At 43.2% G+C, this 20,227-nt stretch overlaps 1 protein-coding gene across 4 annotated transcripts; it reads left to right on the forward strand.

Annotated features, from left to right (window-relative positions):
- The first annotated feature begins 952 nt into the window (after nucleotides 1–952).
- Nucleotides 953–11,957, forward strand: syngr1a (synaptogyrin 1a). 4 transcript variants are annotated; one of them, XM_044182291.1, is made up of 4 exons: nucleotides 953–2,232; nucleotides 4,111–4,348; nucleotides 4,424–4,569; nucleotides 9,047–11,957. In XM_044182291.1, the coding sequence occupies exons 1-4, from the start codon at nucleotides 2,149–2,151 to the stop codon at nucleotides 9,170–9,172; spliced, it is 594 nt and encodes a 197-aa protein (XP_044038226.1). In that variant the 5' UTR covers nucleotides 953–2,148; the 3' UTR covers nucleotides 9,173–11,957. The 4 variants fall into 4 exon arrangements, with proteins under 4 accessions (XP_044038226.1, XP_044038225.1, XP_044038227.1 ...); XM_044182290.1 differs by having other exon boundaries at nucleotides 967–2,250; XM_044182292.1 differs by lacking the exon at nucleotides 9,047–11,957 and adding an exon at nucleotides 6,862–7,373 and having other exon boundaries at nucleotides 988–2,250.
- Nucleotides 11,958–20,227: the final 8,270 nt, after the last annotated feature.

The raw sequence follows: 20,227 nt of genomic DNA on the forward strand, positions 1-20,227 counted from the left end.
CACACACACTGTAACACACACACTCGTGTGGCCTCGATGTCTTTATTGTCTGATGTTCGTAACACGATGTATTTTATTGTTTAGATCACAAATATAGACGAGTGATGAAATCAATAGCCGAGCGGTTATGAGGACTTTTGTAACTTTGTTTGATTTGGATCAGATTTCATGTTATTGTTATATTTGAAGAATATATTTAAAATATGAACATGTTTTATTTTTTAACTTGTTAAATTGTTTTATTTAGTTTTTTTATGTTCCATCGCTACTGTTGTTGTAATAAATGTGACATTTTTAAAATACCTTTATTGCAATAAATTCATGATTCAGTACAACCACAAAATGTCCAATACATTTACATGCATTTGCAATTATTATTTTTGTATTTTATACACCTGGTGATACACACACACACACACATACTCTGTCCCTTCATTTCTAACTCTGAGTTAGTCTCTCTATCTTTGAGATTTCCTGTATTGTTACTTTCCATCTTTGAACTGATGGACTTGAGGGTTTTAGCCAATTCCTACGTATTTGCTTCAGGGCTGCGATTCTGAGTATTCTGTATAGTTACTACTGTCTCCTGCATCAGCTCTGGTGGTGATTTTCCAAAAATATAATTTATCCAGTGGTGTGAAAAAGCGTTTGCCCCTTCCTGATTTCTTATTTTTTTGCATGTTTATCACACTTAAATGTTTCAGATCATCAAACAAGTTTAAATATTAGTCAAAGATAACACAAGTAAACACAAAATGCAGTTTTTAAATGAAGGTTGTTATTATTAAGGGAAAACTAAATCCAAACCTACATGGGCCTGTGTGAAAAAGTGATTGCCCCCTAAACCTAATAACTGGTTGCTCCACCCTTAGCAGCAACAACTGCAGTCAAGCGTTTGCGATAACTTGCAGTGAGTCTTTTACAGTGCTGTGGAGGAGTTTTGGCCCACTCATCTTTGCAGAATTGTTGTAATTCAGCCACATTGGAGGGTTTTCGACCTTTTTAAGGTCACGCCACGGCATCTCGATAGGATTTGGCAGCAGAGCGGCATATTTTACAAATGAAGAGCAAACTGTAATATTAGAGAAATATGAAGAAGTTAAACACATGATCCAGCTGAAAGCAGCAGCTGCAGGATGGACAGCCGGCAAAACATCGCCGACTTATTTTTAATTTTATTTATTATTCGGCGCACTGAGCTCCGCAGGATCGGCTATGCCGTTGCCGTTGATGCCGTTTTCCAGGAGAACTGATTGGTCGGAGGCCAATATAGGCGATGCTTTTATACGCGTTGATCCGTTATGGTCAACATAACCTGCTCCGGAGCAGGTCAGGTGTTCAGCAAGTTACTGTGGCGATCTAGCCCGGTAAGAAGTTAACCACCATCGTAGGACTGAACCACGGTCACACCTGGAGTTACCTGCTGACCCCAAATCCTGCTTCTTAGTTCAGGACTCAGAGCTGGACTCATAAATCACTAAGTCTGGACATAACGTCCATCCTGAATTCAGAAGCAATCAACTATGTAAACAGGAAGTGACTGCTGCATCACAAGCTGTAATGTAACTTTCAAAATAACATTTTCAGGCCAAATGATAAATCAAACTTTACTGTCAATCCTTTATTTATATCTGCATTCATGTAGAAATCTGCGTGTTCAGATTGAAACATCAATGAATAAAGAACCAAAGGAAGGAAATAAGGAGAAAGAGAGAGAGAGAGAGGGTTTTCCACACTGGGTGTAGCCTGGCAGTGTAACCCCGCCTCCTTCACTGTGATTGGAGGACTCCAACCCCTAACATGAAAAATTACAAACAATATAAGCATGTGATTGGTGGAGCTGGTTGGAGGCGGACCAGAGCCTGTGAGATGCAACTCAGGGTGAGAAAAACCCTCAGACCTCTCAGGGGGATGAGGAGGATTAGAGCAGATTACAGTTTATAACAGCAGAGAAGAAGAAGAGGCCAGTATAGGAACAGAGAATGACCAGGACGGACTGGACCAACTGGACTTGGACCAACTTTTCTGAGTAGAATCTAAGTGGACTGAGCTGGGAGGTGGAGGGTTAAAGTAGGCTGAGCTGGGCTGAACTGGTCCCTACTGATCCTAACTGGTCTAAGCTGGTTGGGGGAACAGGAAGTGGTCTGGATGGACGGTTTCCAGGCATATGGGGCAGGGAAGGCGGGCGGAGCTTTCGACCCACTGACCTTCATCAGACAACCTCAGACTGTGGTGAGGATCCTCTGCTGGGTGAGTCTGACGATGTAATGATGATGTCACAACATTTCAGTGGTCTGATTGATGTGAATGAATGAACAATAGTCACAAACGGACTGTGTGTTGTAGCTGGATTCACCTGAGGTCACGCAGGTGAGTCCAGGTGTTCTGACTGGGAGGAGCTACATGTAACATCAGGAAGTGTCACAGTGAAATGAATCCACTCATGTCTTGGTGATGTAGTGACGACTCGCAGGGTTAGTCGGTGAACTGCTGTAGCTGCTAAGCTGCTAACACCCTGCCGGGCTAATACTAATCAGTCACTGTTGTGTTTACTCGCTGTGTGTTTGGTTAACAGAGGTTATTTTAGTTTACTTTAGTGTAATTATTGGTTTCATTTATAGTTTGGTTTTATGGTTATTTGGGTCACTGCTAGTTTAGGTTAGTTTCTGTCTAGCAGCGGGTCGTTTAGTTAGATTTGAGGTTAGTGTTAGTTATGGTTCTGGTTTAGTTGACGTTAGTTCAGTATACTGTGTGTGTGTGTGTGTCAGTCATGAGACTGGTGTTAACATTCCTGAGGCTCAACACAAGACTCCTCAAACAAAACCTCACTGTTTAACACTGCTGCTGCTCTGATTGGTCGGTTTACAGAGGCTTCTCTGATCAGAATCAGCTTTATTGGCCATGTGAACAAATACAAGGAATTTCTCAATTTTGTTTGTTGCTCTCAATGTTACACAGAAATAAAAATACAGCTAAAAAACACAACAAAATATATAAACAATACCATAACAATGAACAACATACAATGTCTATATAGTGCAAATATGCTGGAATAAATATTGAATGATTAAAGGTTATATTGATAACATTTTTATGTAGATGAATATTTAAAACAAAACATCCACAGAGCTTTTAGAAAGGTGTGGAATAAAAGTATCACTCTTATGATTGTGAATGAATCATGGCTCACAAAATGAATGTTTTGTTTATCTCTGTGTGAGATGTCTGACGATTGGTTCCTGCTTCTAACAAGGCCTGTGAGCCAATAGTACAATGACATCGGTATCATGTGGTATAGCTGCCAGTTAGTGTGGAAAAAACGGACACTGATGTTAGCACGTATAAGCTATCTTAGCTTAATCGTCCGAACAACAATAAAATGACAGTAATTACAGTTCTGCATATATAAACAAAATCAACAACTACCGACAGTCGTAGTCCTTAAAACCTTAACTAATGTGTTTTCACCGGTTAGATTGTCAAGATTAGAAAAATAACAGCTCCAGCTGGATGTGGGGTTTCAATATATTACCAATGTGTCATGTCAAAAGTAAAGTTCAGAACTACTGTAAATCTGCTTATTATACAGTTAAAGTGTCAATCAAGACGTTTCGGCTCCCATCCGGAAGTCATTCTCAGAATGACTTCCGGATGGGAGCCGAAACGTCTTGATTCTGAAAACAGTGTCCAGACGACTACGACTGAAACCTTTTCTACAATTCGATCAATGAAAAACATTTTAAGATCTAAATATCAAAAGTTGTTCATTTAGTAACAGCAGTTTATACAAGACAGAGAAGTAAAATGTAAAAGAAAACCGTGTTTGCACATTTGGTTCAGTATCTCTTTAACTCACTTTTTGAAAGAAGAGATCAGTTTCACTTCTGTAACCAGGAGTCAAGAAAAGGAACTTATTTTATTTTGGGTTATTTCCAGGATTCTGCACAGAAAGTGCTGCTTGTTAAAGGGTTAAATGAAGAACTGGTCTGCATGTCAGGTGAGTCCTGACGTGGGCACCTGAGAGTCTACTGATGTTAGCATCCAGCCTCGTCCACTGAGGATGGGTATCTGTTAGCATTGAACTAGCTGTTCTCTCCTCTCTGTTTTCAGCTCTTCTCCATTGTGATCCTCGGCTGCGTTGCTAACGAGGGTTACGTTAACCGCCCTGATGAGGTGGAGGAGTTCTGCATCTTCAACCGCAATCAGAACGCCTGCAACTACGCCGTCGCCATAGGAACGCTGTGTTTCCTCTGCAGCACCGGTTTCCTGGCGCTGGACGTTTACTTTCCTCAGATCACCGGCGTGAAGGACAGGAAGAAGGCCGTCATGGCTGACATCGGGGTGTCAGGTGAGACGCTGCCTCCCCTGCTTCTGTCATCTTTACCTGTCGTTGTGATTAATAATAACCATGTGGTCTCTGCAGCACTCTGGACTCTGGTCTGGTTCGTGGGTTTCTGTTTTCTGGCCAATCAGTGGCAGGTTTCTAACGAAGAAAACAACCCTCTGAATGAAGGAGCCGACGCTGCCAGAGCTGCCATCGTCTTCTCCTTCTTCTCTGTCTTCACCTGGGTACGTACCTGAACTCCATCACCTGACAGAATAAGACTCACCTGAGCAGGCAGGAAGTATCAGGACACAGTGTGTACTGTTTGTGAAAGAAATCACAGAATTTTTACTGTGTTTTTATTTACAGTGACAATCATGTAACTGTAAAATAAAGACTTTGCATCAAAGAGAGACATTAAAGAGTTGAAAAAGTACTGCTAACATTAGTGTTGTGAACAAAAATAAACTACACATATAAATGACACCACCAGCGATAGTGCTGATTCATACCGAAAGCTTCGGTGTCGTTTTTCTGTAACGTTATATAACGGGGTCTAAACATGGATGTATTTTAAGAACTAAATACCGGACTCCAAAGATGCCGCCTATTCATTCCAATGAGAACCGCTCGCCTGGCCCATATGCAAAAAAGTTTATAGCTTCCGGGTTTACTTCCGGGGTCTGCGGCCCGCTGACTATGGAAGTTTCTCCCGCTGGCCCCGCCCACAAGTTCCCTTGACTCTGTTAAAAGTCACATTGAAGTGTGCGTGTGTGTGTGTGTGTGTGATCGGTGTAGGATATAGTTAAGAGAGTTTGTTAGCGTGCAAAGACTCTGTGTCTGTCTGTGCGAAGTATAACGTTAGTCGTCCCTCATTCGTCCAGGAGTGTTCTATCGTAGAAAAGGTTTCAGTCGTAGTCATCTGGACGCTGTTTTCAGAATGCAAAGAACGGTACATAGGTGAGACTAAACAGCCATTTCACAAAAGACTTTATCAGCACAGATGACACGCTAACTCAGGATTACAGAGCGCCGTGCATTTGCATCTAAAAGCTACAAACCGCACATTTGAAGACAGCGAGGTGAAGAGTCTAAGTAGAGAGAAGAGTTGGTTTGAAAGAGGAGTCAAAGAAGCCATTTTTGTGAAAAAAGAAAACCCCTCTTTGAACAGAAATGGTGGTCTGAGATTCAATCTGCCCAAAGTCTACTACAGTGTATTAGCACCGTGGTCACGGCAATCACATGCTAATCATGTACTTAACAGTGATGAGGGAGGTGCAGCCAGAAAACACTGTCCAGATGACTACGACTGAAACCTTTTCTACATTAGCTAACATCAATTTAGCATGTGGCTACCAAATCCTTACAGGGGAAGCACATCACAACAATAAAACTCAATGAACCAAATCAATACGGATACATTCACAACAGCAACACAGTCCCGTGCAATAGGCTGAAGAAGAACAAAATGAAGACTTTGGAGCGGCCTAGTCAAAGTCCTGACCTGAATCCTATTGAGATGCTGTGGCGTGACCTTAAAAAGGCAGCTCATGCTCGAAAACCCTCCAATGTGGCTGAATTACAACAATTCTGCAAAGATGAGTGGGCCGAAACTCCTCCACAGCGCTGTAAAAGACTCACTGCAAGTTATCACAAACGCTTGACTGCAGTTGTTGCTGCTAAGGGTGGAGCAACCAGTTATTAGGTTTAGGGGGCAATCACTTTTTCACACAGGGCCATGTAGGTTTGGATTTTGTTTTCCCTTAATAATAACAACCTTCATTTAAAAACTGCATTTTGTGTTTACTTGTGTTATCTTTGACTAATATTTAAATTAGTTTGATGATCTGAAACATTTAAGTGTGACAAACATGCAAAAAAATAAGAAATCAGGAAGGGGGCACACCACTGTGTATATATATATATATATATATATATGTATATATATATATATATATATACGTGTGTGTGTGTGTGTTATAAAGTGTAAGTATAAAGCATCTTCCAGTCTTGTTTTCGAATTTGAAGTTGATTTAAATTCTGACTATAAACTGATTTCCTGTGTGTAAACATGTTAATATTTAGACTGTAGTCATGTGTAGAAGACTAATACTTCTTCTAATACTTATACTAATAACAACAATAACAACAACAATAACAATAATACTAATAATAATAATGAATGTGTGTCTGTCTAATCTAACATCTCGTCTTTCTGCAGCTTCTGTGACTTTAAACTAAAGAGAAACATTTAATAACATCAAACACACGAACAAACCTGTAACACATGATGCTGTTTTCTCCTGTGTGTGTGTGTGTGTGTGTGTGTGTGTGTGTGTATTTATTTCTCTGTGATGTGTGTTGTGTGTGTTTCTCTGTTGTGTGTGTGTGCGTGTGTGTGTGTGTGTGTGTGTGTGTCTCTCTGTTGTGTGTGTGTGTGTGTGTGTGTGTGTGTGTATTTATTTCTCTGAGATGTGTGTTGTGTGTGTGTGTGTGTGTGTGTGTGTGTGTGTGTGTGCGTGTGTGTGTGTGTGTAGGGAGGTCTCACTCTGCTGTCGATGGAGCGTCTGAAGAGAGTCTCGTTTGAAGAAGAATATAACAAACTGTTCAGCTCACCGCTCGCCTGAAACACACACACACACACACACACACACACACACACACACATCTAACTTCACCTCTCTCCTTCAGCCAATCAGAGACGAGTGTTCCTGTGCTTCCTGTTGCCTCGTCAGCTCATTCTGGACTCTGATTGGCTGCTCTAAGTGTCCATCATCCAAAGTGCCTTCCTGTTGCCATGGCGACAGTGATGTTGTTTTCTTCCTCAGATATGTCAGAGCTGATTTATAGACTTTATGTGATGTGTGTTGTTGTTGTTATTATTATTGTTATTATTATTGTTGTTGTTATTGTTATTGTTGTTGTTATTGTTATTGTTGTTATCACTACAGTGATGATGTGTAAGATGATGTCATCATATATTCTGTTTAATGGCAACAACGTAATGATCTGTGATGAAATAACATGAAGATTAAAGATAATAAACTGAGTCGTATATGAAGAGTTACTCTGCTGCCCCCTTCTGACACTCTGACATCACCGTGATGTCACCGTGATGTCACCTGTCCTCTGGTTAATCTGATCCTCTTGTTCAGTGTTCAGATATTGAATGAGACACATTATAAAAATGTTTGTAAAAAGGGAAACAGGTGATGAAATACATTTACTCTCGTTAGTGTAACAAAGCAGTTTTTTAAATCAGTCATTTTTATCTAAAGTATTGAACTTGATTACATTTGAAGTCGCAGGCGTTACAGAATAAAAACAGAAGAAGAAACTGAAGAACAGTTTGAATCTGCAGCTGCAGCAGAGAAGAAGTCAGAAAGCAGAAAGAACAAAGAAACTTCTGATTTTATTTATACTGACTTCCTGCCGACGGCAAAGAGCAACTCTCAAGTGATCACATGATCACATGAGGTATGTTCAGAGCAGGAACAGCCAATCAGAGTCTAGGATTTAACCTCTACATGTATTGTTAATTCAGCGATGTGTTATTCTGCGAAAACTAATGTTTTCATTTTTAAAAAGTTCATTTTACTTGAGTGAAATCTTTAATTAGTAACAATTAACACAATTAAGAGTTTCCCCTCGGGGATCAATAAAGTATTTCTGATTCTGAACACGTGGAATTAACGACAATCTAATAATATAAGTAAGTAACACAATGAAACTTAATAAAGCAGCCAGTTTCATTCTTGTGATGATCAAAAGCAAACGTGTTAAAATGAAAGATCAGGAGGAACCAGGACTTTGGTCCAGAATCCGCGTCAGTGCTGCGTGTCCACGCTGCTGCACAAGCTGTCGACTTACAGAAATAACAACTTAAAGTCTTCAGCTGTAAAATGTCTTTCATTGTCCTGAAAAATATTCAGCGAGCTGCTCCTAGCGAGCGTTAGCAGCGTCCACTGGTGCGACCGATACGTCACTCGCTACCGATCGGTCAGAACCAAACACAACAAAATGACCCCAAAACTGGGTCTGATTAACAAGTAACTTAATGTGCAACTTGGCTTCTGTCAGTGTTAGATTATTATATATATATATTAATGGAATATTATTACTGACGTTTTCATCCACTTTAATCTGCATCGATGCAAAATATTTTCTAAACTCATTTCAAATCTTGATCTGTAAAGTAAGCAGTAACTATCAGTCAGATAAATGTGCAATTTTTCACTATGAAATGTAGTGAAGTAGAAGTATCACAGACGTAAACACTTAAGTACAACAACTTCAAAATTAAGTACCAAAGAAAATAGTCTGTTTACACGTCAAGTGATTTTATCAACCTGCTTTGTGTTGATGTAAAATATTCAGAACGTTTCTTTCCCAACAGTCTGAAAGCTTTCTCAGCTTCCTCTACATGATTTAGAAATACAGCTGTTGTCCAGACTGGACGCTGAAAATCTCTTCAGCTTGCTTTAACCACAGACACCCCGGAGGTTAATCCGGCCCTGATGTTACCTAAAACAAAACATGATCAGGGTATTCACTGATCTAGTGAATACTGATAATAAAATAACACCTCGGGGTCTTCTGAGTGTATTCAAGCTCTTTTTACATATTGTAAAGCAGTTTATGATGCCTACTGGTGTTTATTAACGTATGTCATTAAGCACTGTTAATAAAGTTTTATATTTTGAATCGTCTGTTTGTCTGCAGGCTCTCCAGTGTCTGCTGGCCGTCCACAGGTTTAAACTGGGAGCTGATTCTGTCACATTCAATCAGGAGTACGTCGACCCCGACCGACAGGAAGCTCTGGAGGAGGCCCCGCCCACTGATGAGTAGAGGGGCGGGGCTTAAACACAGACGACACAGGTGCTTTTCATTATGCTAACTCGCGTCCTCCCTCCCCGGTTCTCGTTCCCCCTCCGCCGTCACGGAGGCTCTCCCGAGGAGAGAGGAGGCTTCTGGAGGAGCTCGGAGGAAACACAGGTGTGTCCTACACGGACGTCTTTGTTCAGGTGGCGTGACGCCGCCACACCTCCACGCGTGCACAGATAATGTGATAGAACAATATGATGCGGCGTCTCCTGGTGTTTGTAGAAAATACAGGATCGTTCAACTGCTTCACACAGAGCCGCAGTTCATTATGTGGTGCGTTATTGTGCACATAAAGATGCAAGTCAGTAACACGGATCCGTACACGAGTTACAGATTTAAAAGGATTCAATCAAGGGCAGTAATAACATCTAAATGAATACAGGCCTCTGCTACATGCAAGACCGTTACAGCCTGTAAGCTTTCAGATCTAAGAAAGACACTGTAAGGTTGTGAAATGGTTCTTAAATAATGGGCTCTGTGGACATTCGTACCAGTCGGTGATACAGCTGTGCAGGTGATACAGCTGCGCAGGTACAGCTGCGCAGGTGATACAGCTGTACAGGTGATACAGCACATCATAAGTAACTGACGTCGCTTCAGACTGACGCTATGGAACCGAGGATTTCTCATTTGGCAGCTTCGGCTCCTCCGTCACCTCGTCTCTTCGTCATGTCTCTCTCTCACATCCTCGCTGGGAGGAGCTGAGACGCGAGGAAGAGACATGAGTGACTGAAGCGAGGAGACACGTTAGCATAATGAAAAGCAAACATGGTGTCAGTTTGTGTTGTTTATATTCAGTCATCATGCGTCCATGGACTCGTCCTCGACTACAGCAACATGTGACACACAATAAAAACATTAGTTTGATGATGATGGTTCACCAGGGGGCGTGTTCTCTCTGGCAGCAGCCAATCACAGTAAAAACAAGTCAAAAATAAGTGTACACTGTTTAAAGGTTTATTTTTAAATCACATAGACACTGTCGAGCGCTGACATGTTGACAACAACCACGCCCCTGGGATCCGGGCGTGGGTTGCCAGGTTGCAGTAACAGGTTGAAATTGTATGTAGTGTGTGGATTGTGTGTGTAGATGTGTTTCATAGGCGATCTGGCAATTTGGGTGACGTCAGACAAACATCCAAAACTTGGATCAGTGTTTTCATAATAAAGTTCGAGGGCCATGCAAATTACGGGGAGTTTCCCGGGAGAAACGACAAACGGGAGGGCGCTGGGAGAAACGACAAACGGGAGGGCGCTGGGAGAAACGACAAACGGGAGGGCGCTGGGAGAAACGACAAACGGGAGGGCGCTGGGAGATGGCCTTGAAATACGGGAGACACTCAGTGAATCTGGATTAGATTCTAGATGTGTATTAAATTTAGTGTCATTTGGAGAATCACATGTTGAGTTCGGTTTTCCAAAAGTTAAAAAGTGTGCACGCTAGGGGTGCAACGATACACAAAATTCACGGTTCGGTTCATTTTCGGTACAGCAGGGAAACAAAAAAATAATATTTTGTAATTTATTTTGACAGCGGCTCATTGGCCACAATTCTTACTGTAACAGTTAAGGCACTCAAATGCTGTAATAAGAAAAATAAATAACACAAATGTCAGTAAGACTTGCTGATAATTCCTGAACAGCTGCCGCTTGCGCTGGTTTATACACAGCAGCACAACGACTCAAATGCACACATGAAGACACACTGTAGCAGAGCTCCAGCACTTTGACCACGTGCTCAAATCCTGACTTCTCTACGATGAGTACGGTCGCACATCTGCAGCGATAAACTCTCCTGTAGCATCAGTTATTGATTTGGTCCGAACCCGCGGCGAGAGGCTGCCTGAACGCTGAGGGGAGGAGGACTCGCCTTCCAGTCTGTTTGTCTCGTTCCGCTAATCGACACATTCGGCTGATGCCGTCGTAAATGATGTTTGAAGTGTTTCACAGACAAACCCGAATTCTGTTGAACAGTGTCGGCATACAGTTTGACTCTCATACGCCCGTCGTAACTAACCGGGAAACCACGACGCTCCCATACAGAGGATCTAAATGTCAGGGAGGATCCTCCAACTGGTCTCTCATTTGTGTTTACCATTCGGAGGCAGCGCCACTACAGGAGCGTGACTAACCGGGCTACGCCGACTAGCATGCTACAGCTGATAGACAGCAACTGGTGCGCTGCCAAAATGTTCCGGGTAAGACTAGCGCCCTACAATTTCTGTTCCGTGTGTGCATGTAGTCGACATAAATAGATATTTATATATTTTAACAGTAATAGTTTGGTTCACAGGGCACACCAGTCCGAGGAAGTCGCTAACTGAACGTCCTGTACCGAGCGGTTCGGGACGAATACACGTACCGTTTACACCCCTAGAAGATCAAATTCATGACACAAACAGATGTTAACAGCTATTGTTTTGAACTTTGTCACTGTTCAGTTTAGTTACCTGATATTATAAACTGGATTATGATTGGCCGGAGCAGCTTCATCATCACTCTGTATCACAGCTGGAATAGATGCAGCTCCTCCTGCTGGTCGGAGGACTAAACTAACCTTTATTTACAGTTTCACAAATGACAAAATGTTTACTTTTAAAGAAATAACTGTTGAGTTATCAAACATAATACACACTGTGAGTTAAATGGTGCTGCAGCTGTTTTGTTTATCTGAAGTAGTTTTAGTTTGTGGTGTTTCATGTGTATCTGTGGTTTGTCTGATAATAAATTCAATCCAGGTCTGCGGTCAGTTTGGTTTTTATTAAACATCACACATTGTATGTATGTACACACATGTACAACAGAACAGAAGGTATCCCTGATGCGTGTTCATCTACGCACGGCGGATAGCTAACAAACAGTATTCAGACAAAGTCGAACACGGGAGTAGAGTTAAGGAGTTTCACTGAGTTCTCTTTTCTTTTTTCTTTGTAAAATTGGAGTGAGTGTAGCTTGATGTGCTTCTCTGAGACATGGCTACACCAGGATATCCCGGACCATAACGTTTCCATCGACGGCTTTCAGACTGTTCGGGCCGACAGGGATCACACCGGGAGCGGTAAGCGGAAAGGCGGTGGGCTTACTGTTCTAGTTAACAACAGATGGTGTAACCCTGGTCACATTACCATCAAACAGAGTATCTGTAGCCCAGACATTGAACTGTTAGCTGTGGGACTCCGGCCATATTATCTGCCACGTGAATTTTCACATGCCATTGTTGTGGCTGTTTACATCCCCCCCTCTGCTAACCCGGCATCGGCGTGCAACGCCATTCACACCGCCATAGCACATCTACAGACTCAACACCCGAGTGCACTCATTTTAATCTCGGGTGACTTCAACCATGTCAGTGTTTCAACAACACTGACTAATTTCACCCAGTATGTGAGCTGTCCTACTAGGGAGGAGAGGACACTGGACCTGCTGTATGCCAACGTTAAGGATGCATACAGCTCTTCTCCCCTCCCCCCTCTGGGTAGGTCAGACCACAACCTGGTTCACCTTAAACCCTGCTATGTGCCTCTAGTTAAAAGGCAGCCTGCGACCACAAGGACAGTGAGGAGATGGTCAGGGGAGGCCTATGAGACACTGCAGGAATGTTTCGAAGTGACAAACTGGGATGCACTCTGTGAGCCTGATGGAGAGGACATTGACGGGCTCACTGAGTGCATCACTGGCTACATTAACTTCTGTGTGGACTGCAATGTCCCAACCAAGACGGTCCATAGTTACCCAAATAACAAACCGTGGGTAACAAAAGACATCAAGGACATTCTAAATGCCAAGAGGAGGGCCTTTACTGATGGTAATAGGGAGGAGGTGAGGGCAATCCAGGCCGACCTGAAGGTGAAAATCAGGGAGGCCAAAGAGAAGTACAGGAGGAAGCTGGAGCGGAAACTCCAGCAGAACAATATGAGGGAGGTCTGGAGCGGCATGAAGACCATCACTGGCTTCAGACCGACTGGCAGCAGAGGAGTTGAAGGCAGCTTGGACAGGGCCAACGAACTGAATCTGTTCTTTAACAGATTCGACACACCGGCTCCTGGTCATCCCCCCTCTAACTCAGCTGCTGTCGGCCCTCAATCTCCTCTGAGTACTCTGCTCCCCCCTCCCCATCAGGCTAACGGCCCTCTCCAGACCGACGACTCCCCCTCCCCACCTGTAACTTCTGCTGTGTGCCTGACTGCTGACCAGGTGAGAGGACAGCTGATGAGGCTCCACTCGAACAAGGCTGCAGGCCCCGATGGCGTTAGCCCCGGGTGCTAAAAGCCTGTGCCCCCAGCTTTGTGGAGTCCTTCAACACGTCTTCAACCTGAGCCTGAGTCTTCAAAGGGTCCCCATTCTGTGGAAGACATCTTGCCTCGTTCCTGTGCCGAAGACGCCACGTCCCAGTGGCTCCAAGGACTACTGACCGGTGGCACTGACCTCCCACATAATGAAGACCCTGGAGAGACTAGTGCTGGAACAGCTGCGGCCCATCGTCAGACCCCTCCTGGACCCCCTTCAGTTTGCCTACCAGCCCCGGCTGGGAGTTGAGGACGCCATCATCTACCTGCTTAACCGCATCCACACCCACCTGGACAGGCCGGCAAGCACGGTGAGGATCATGTTTTTGACTTCTCCAGTGCTTTCAACACCATCCGGCCTGCCCTGCTGGGAGAGAAGCTGGCAGCGATGCAGGTGGGCGCCCCCTTGTGTCCTGGATTGTGGACTACCTGACTGGCAGACCACAGCACGTGCGGCTGCAGCACTGTGTGTCAGACAGCGTGGTCAGCAACACTGGGGCCCCTCAGGGGACTGTCCTCTCTCCCTTCCTCTTCACCATCTACACCACGGACTTCAGCCACCACACAGAGTCCTGCCACCTTCAGAAGGTTTCTGATGACTCTGCTGTGGTGGGATGTATCAGCGGTGGTGATGAGACTGAGTACAGGGCTGTGGTGGGGAACTTTGTTTCATGGTGTGAGCAGAACCATCTGCAGCTCAATGCGACAAAGTCAAAGGAGCTGATTGTGGATCTACGGAGGGCCAAGGCACCAGTGACCCCGGTTTCCATCCAGGGGGTCAGTGTGGACATTGTGGAGGACTACAAGTACCTGGGAGTATACGTAGATAACAAACTGGACTGGACCAAGAACACTCAGGCTGTTTACAGGAAGGACCAGAGCCGCCTCTGTTTCCTGAGGAGGCTGAGGTCCTTCAACATCTGCCGGACAATGCTGAAGATGTTCTATGAGTCTGTGGTGGCCAGTGCTATCCTGTATGCTGTTGCATGCTGGGGCAGCAGGTTAAAGGTAGCGGACGCAAACAGACTGAACAAACTGATCCGTAAGGCCAGTGACATTGTGGGGGTGGAGCTGGACTCTCTGGCGGTGGTGTCAGAGAGGAGGATGCTGGCCAAACTACACGCCATCTTGGACAGTGTCTCCCACCCGCTCCATGTCGTGCTGGTCAAGCAAAGGAGCACCTTCAGCAGAAGACTCATCCCACCAAAGAGCACCACAGAGCGCCACAGGAAGTCATTCCTGCCTGTGGCCATCAAACTTTTTAACTCCTCCCTCTAAGGATTAGTCTGTTTGACCCTAGGTCACTAAACTGGTCATTGAGCATTACATCTCCGCCATAATTAATAATAATTGTGCAATATTCTGTTTACTCCTCAAGTGCAATATTAGTTTTCCCTTGTAGTTTTTCTTATTTATTGTTACGGATATACCTCAATTACTCTCGACAGTACATGCACCTCCGCTTTTACTATTATTTATTACATAATTAGTGACATTGTATTTATACTGTACTTCACCATCTACCAGTAAACCCACTTGGTACTCGACACTTAGTTTAGTTTATCTTATACTTATACCAACATGTTACTTAATTTATTTCTGACCTGTTTATAGTGTATAATATCGTTTTCTCCTGTGTGCACTGACGTAAAGGCGAGCTACTGTAACAAAGAGTTTCCCTACGGGGATCAATAAAGTATTTCTGATTCTGATTCTGATTCTGAAATACTAAGTTACAATGCTTTGGTTACAGACTGCTGTCAAAATACAGCACAAATTACTTCTCATTGCTTACAAATAGCCTCCATGCACATGCTGTGACAAGAAGCTACATTTAGCTTAGCTTAGCATGTTTAACCTTAGTAAATGAAATTATCACAAAGTATTTAATTTTTAATCCAAACGTATGAATTCCAAATTATTTATATGCACATTTGCACAGAACATAGAAAAAATAACAAAACTAACAAGCAAAGGCTCCACGGCAGAAACTCGAAGGAAAACGGAGCGGAGCGTTGTGTCTGACCCGTGGATGTTTAAAGAGAGCTGGATTCAGCGTCGGAGGCGGGGCCCCGTTCATTCCTATGAAAGCTGGTCAGTGGAGCATGAAGCCAAAAAAGTTCAACTTCCGGATGTAAAATTACCCGGATTACGCATCGTGTAGCCCCACAGCGGCCCATAGAGCGAGCGCACCAGAGACTCCGCTGCTAAGCCGGCTAACTTCCGGTTTAGCCCTCCGCTAACTTGAATGGGCATACAATGATTTAATCGTGCGGCTCTTCCAGACTTTCCAAATGTTATCGGACTGAATGGATCAAACTCTGACAGTGAATTAAGACAGTGGAGATGGTTGTGGATTATAGGAAGAACCCAGCTCCACCCGCCCGCATCACCCTGTGCAACTCCTCTGTTGACACCGTGGAGTCCTTCAGTTCCTGGGCACCATCATTACCCAGGACCTCAAGTGGGAGGAAGCCCAGCAGAGGACATACTTCCTGCGGCAGCTGAAGAAGTTCAACCTGCCAAAGACAATGATGGTGCACTTCTACACCGCCATCATCGAGTCCATCCTCGCCTCCTCCATCACCGTCTGGTACTCTGCTGCCACCGCCAAGGACGAGGGCAGGCTGCAGCGTATCATTTGCTCCGCAGAGAAGATTGGCTGCAATCTACCTTCCTTCCAGGACCTGGACGCCTCCAGGACCTATAGGCCTCCAAGACCTGTACGCCTCCAGGACGTGTACGCCTCCAGGACCTGTAGGTCTCCAGGACGTGTACGCCTCCAGGACCTGTAGGTCTCCAGGACGTGTACGCCTCCAGGACCTGTAGGTCTCCAGGACGTGTACGCCTCCAGGACCTGTAGGCCTCCAGGACCTGTAGGTCTCCAGGACGTGTACGCCTCCAGGACCTGTAGGTCTCCAGGACGTGTACGCCTCCAGGACCTGTAGGCCTCCAGGACGTGGAGCAAACTGTCTTTTGTTATTGTTTTGATGTGTGAGACCCCTAATTACATACTGTGCGTTTATATAAGTCATTCATCATACACATATATTTTTATGTTCTTTAATATCTTATTGTCAATTTTATGTTTTATATTTATGATTCTTGACCTGCAGTACTTGCTTCATCTTTCTTTATATTTCTACTATGTTTATTGTTTTGCACCAAAATACCAAAGCAAATTCCTCGTATGTGTAAAGCTGATTGTGATACTAACCTTTTGCAACAAACTGCCACAAGATGGTGCCAAAGAATATGAATTAGAAGGTCACAGAATGTGTGCTGAGTTTAATAAATCTACATAAACAACAAACTGAACACTTAAAATACAGTTCAAATCTGTATTTCCCCACAAGAGAAATCAATAAGAACAGATGTGATGACATTAAAGGCTTCCTGTTGACCTCCACTATACAGGCCAGTTTCATTATTTCCAGCCAGTACTGCGGAAATCATTCAGTTGATTAATCGATTAGTTGATTGACAGAAAATTAATAGGCAACAATTTTGATAATTAATTGTTTAAGTCATTAATATAAGTGAATAGTTTTCTATGTTTGTAAACTCCACACAAAACAAGACAACTGAATATTTTTACAATCAATCAACAATCAATCGATTATTAAAGAACATAATTGAAACAGTTCTCTGCTCATCTTCCAGCAGCTGAATCAGGAGCTTCTCAGAAAACGTTGGACACGACTGTGTCTTCGTGCTTCATACGACCTCTCTGTGGGTTTTTAAACAAATCTGATAAAACTTTACAACAAATCTAAACTAAAACAAAGAAGGTCTTGAAACTAGATTTGACTTTTGATTCCTGTTTAAAGTCAATACAGTTTAACTTCATAAACCAACCAATCAGTTCAGGACTGACACCAGCTTCCTGTCGACAAATGTGACATTTAAACATCTGTCACCTTAATGTTTAAATACAAGACAGAGAAAATAAGACAAAGACAGGAGCATCTTTAATTAAGACAGCAGGTTTTCTCAGGTTTCCCCCTTCATTGCCATTTTCCCTCTGCCCACCACCCGACTGCCCCGCCCGGCTACATATATTCATATACCGGCCCAGTTCATTCATTCGCAAGAACATCGAAGTTCCCATGTTGCTTTGTTGCATCGTGCCGTTGTTCTCGAGCCTGGCTCACCTGGAACCTGTACCTGTCCCTGTAGCCAGCAAGGTCAATCTTGATCCATGGAGGTTTTATGTTTGTAAAACTTTCCTCATGACATGATCACAATGCAAAGTCTATGGGCCGAGCGGGAACTCGATGCTGTCTGGAGGAGCCAGGGATCAAACCACTCTGCCTCCTGAGCCATGCCGCCCCATAAAATATCTAACATATATCCATTAATGTTGCTGAACTAAGTCAGGACAACGCCAAGAATTGGTAGCTAAGGTTATGCTGTTAAAAATAAATAAAGTAATTGTAAAAACTCTGCACATTTTAATTTACTTCCAGTATAACAGGTACAGGTACGCACTGAGTTTGCAGCTCACGCTGAGAAGTTAACTGAACAGCCGCTTGACAGTGTGTGTGTGTGTGTGTGTGTGTGTTGATGCAGAATATGCTCTTAAAAAACGGTTCTACATTCTGGAAAAAATGTTTTTTACAGTATTTTAAAGAACTTGAAGTGTCATTGAAATGTCATTAAATGCACATTTACAGTGGCCTCTTTTTGCATAGCATGTGTGTTTGTATGATTATAGGAAATTGTTATAAATTACACAGCAATAATAATTATTATATAATATACCTATATTATTATTATTGTTGTTGTTGTTATTATTATTAGTGTTACTATTTCATATAAAAGCAGCAAGGCAATGAGACAGGAAATAAGCCAGTGTATGGGTTATTTTTGAACCCAGCAGTTTTTTGAGTGTAAGCCTATGCACTTTGGTTTTGGTCAATAAATCTGCTTGAGTTTAAATTACAGATTTTGTTTAAAATGATTCAACACAATGTGACACTCGAGTTTAGTTTCTACTCTGTTCTTGAGAGTTGATCCGACGGGTCTGATCACTCTTCAGCTCAACTTTAACACCTTGTTTTCACCACTTCTCTGCAGGTTGAGTCACAGCTGGATTCATAACAGAATGAATGAACAGACGAAGGAATGATTTATCTCGGTGGCATTTCTGGATTAATTGTAGTTTTGTCTGTGAGTCAGACTGAATCAAACTTCATGAGTTCAAACCTTAAAGCTGCAGGTTGAATCTGAGTCACTCTGTTTACAGTCTGAATGTGTCTGAATGGAAAGTGAAAGTCAATTGTTGACCTCGTTTGACTCTTTAGTCATCAGAGTTTATCCAGATATGTCTCTTTCTTATGATGGAGTCATGAACTCTGACCTTAACTGAGGCGAGTGAGGCCTGCAGTTCTTTGTTGTGGGGTCTCTGAAAGGCTGAAGAAGAACAAAATGAAGACTTTGGAGTGGTCTACTCAAAGTCCTGACCTGAATCCTATTGAGATGCCCACAGCATCTCATTGCAAGTTATCGCAAACGCTTGGTTGCAGTTGTTGCTGCTAAGGGTGGCCCAGCCAGTTATTAGGTTTAGGGGGCAATCGCTTTTTCACACAGGGCCATGTAGGTTTGGATTTAGTTTTCCCTTAATAATAACAACCTTCATTTAAAAACTGCATTTTGTGTTTACTTGTGTTATTTTTGACTAATATTTAAATTTGTTTGACAAACATGCAAAAAACACTTTTTCACACCACTATATATATATATATATATATATATATATACATGTGTGTTACTGTGTGTTACTGTGTGTGTGTGTGTATGTATAAGCTTCACCTGCTGGTAGTCTGACTCAGCTCTGCAGAGTCAGCTCCTTAGCTGCCTCCCTCAGCAGACATGTGTAGCTAATATTGGTTCATGTGACAGCATAATATAAGGCAATATACAAACGTGACAAGCTGCGCTTGTTCTGAGGCATATGTGGAGATTTTCATTCACAGGGCAACCCTTTGGTCATACTATTCGTCGTTTATCATTTCCACAACTTCAAAAGCCTCACCGGAGCCGCCGGAGCCGGTCACATGACCGGGGGCGTAGGGCCGCCCCATCTCCGTGTCCCGCGGAGGCATCAAAAAGTAACAAACGTTTGTACGATACGACGATTTAATTTAGTCTAATTTTAGCAGTTATGGGCTAAAAACAAACAGCGGAAGTTAGTGACAGGATGGAGACGTGACGCGGCGTTAGCACCAACAGGAGGAAAGAATACCTGTAGATACCAGAGCCGAGACAGCTGAGAACGCACTCGTTTCTCTTCATGGTTCAAACCTCTGGAGACGTTTTCCTCGGGGCACAAAGAGGCAGTTAGGAACAATCCCCCCCCCGATATTTTTACTGCACCCCCAGGCCAGACACGCTGAGTCCGGCCCTGGATACTCGCGAAGACAGGCAGAAAGCCTGAACACGCAAATATCTGCATTTGAAGAAGTTTAATCTCATTTACATGAAAAACGTAACAAGTATAAATGATATAAATGAGCTCATTCTGTTTTATTGTCACTCAGTTGCTTCGAGCTCTGTTTAGTTTGAGTCATGAAATATTAATAATGATTCAATGTGAATTTATTGATCCTGAATGTTTCTGATGTGACAGAACCGAGATCATCAGTGAGTCACTGCAGTGTGTGTGTGTGTGTTACTGTGTGTGTGTGTGTGTGTGTGTGTGTGTGTGTGTGTGTGTGTGTTAAAGTAGAGT

The sequence above is a fragment of the Siniperca chuatsi genome, linkage group LG21 (assembly GCF_020085105.1).
Source record: "Siniperca chuatsi isolate FFG_IHB_CAS linkage group LG21, ASM2008510v1, whole genome shotgun sequence".
Classification (NCBI taxonomy): domain Eukaryota; kingdom Metazoa; phylum Chordata; class Actinopteri; order Centrarchiformes; family Sinipercidae; genus Siniperca; species Siniperca chuatsi.

What these genes read in the sequence shown, in the direction of transcription:
- syngr1a (XM_044182290.1), top strand. Translation starts at nt 2,149, where the DNA reads ATGGACGGTTTCCAGGCATATGGGGCAGGGAAGGCGGGCGGAGCTTTC. An exon ending in GGCTGACATCGGGGTGTCAG is followed by an intron (nt 4,349 to 4,423) that starts GTGAGACGCTGC and finishes TGGTCTCTGCAG; the next exon opens with CACTCTGGACTCTGGTCTGG. An exon ending in TCTTCTCTGTCTTCACCTGG is followed by an intron (nt 4,570 to 9,046) that starts GTACGTACCTGA and finishes GTTTGTCTGCAG; the next exon opens with GCTCTCCAGTGTCTGCTGGC.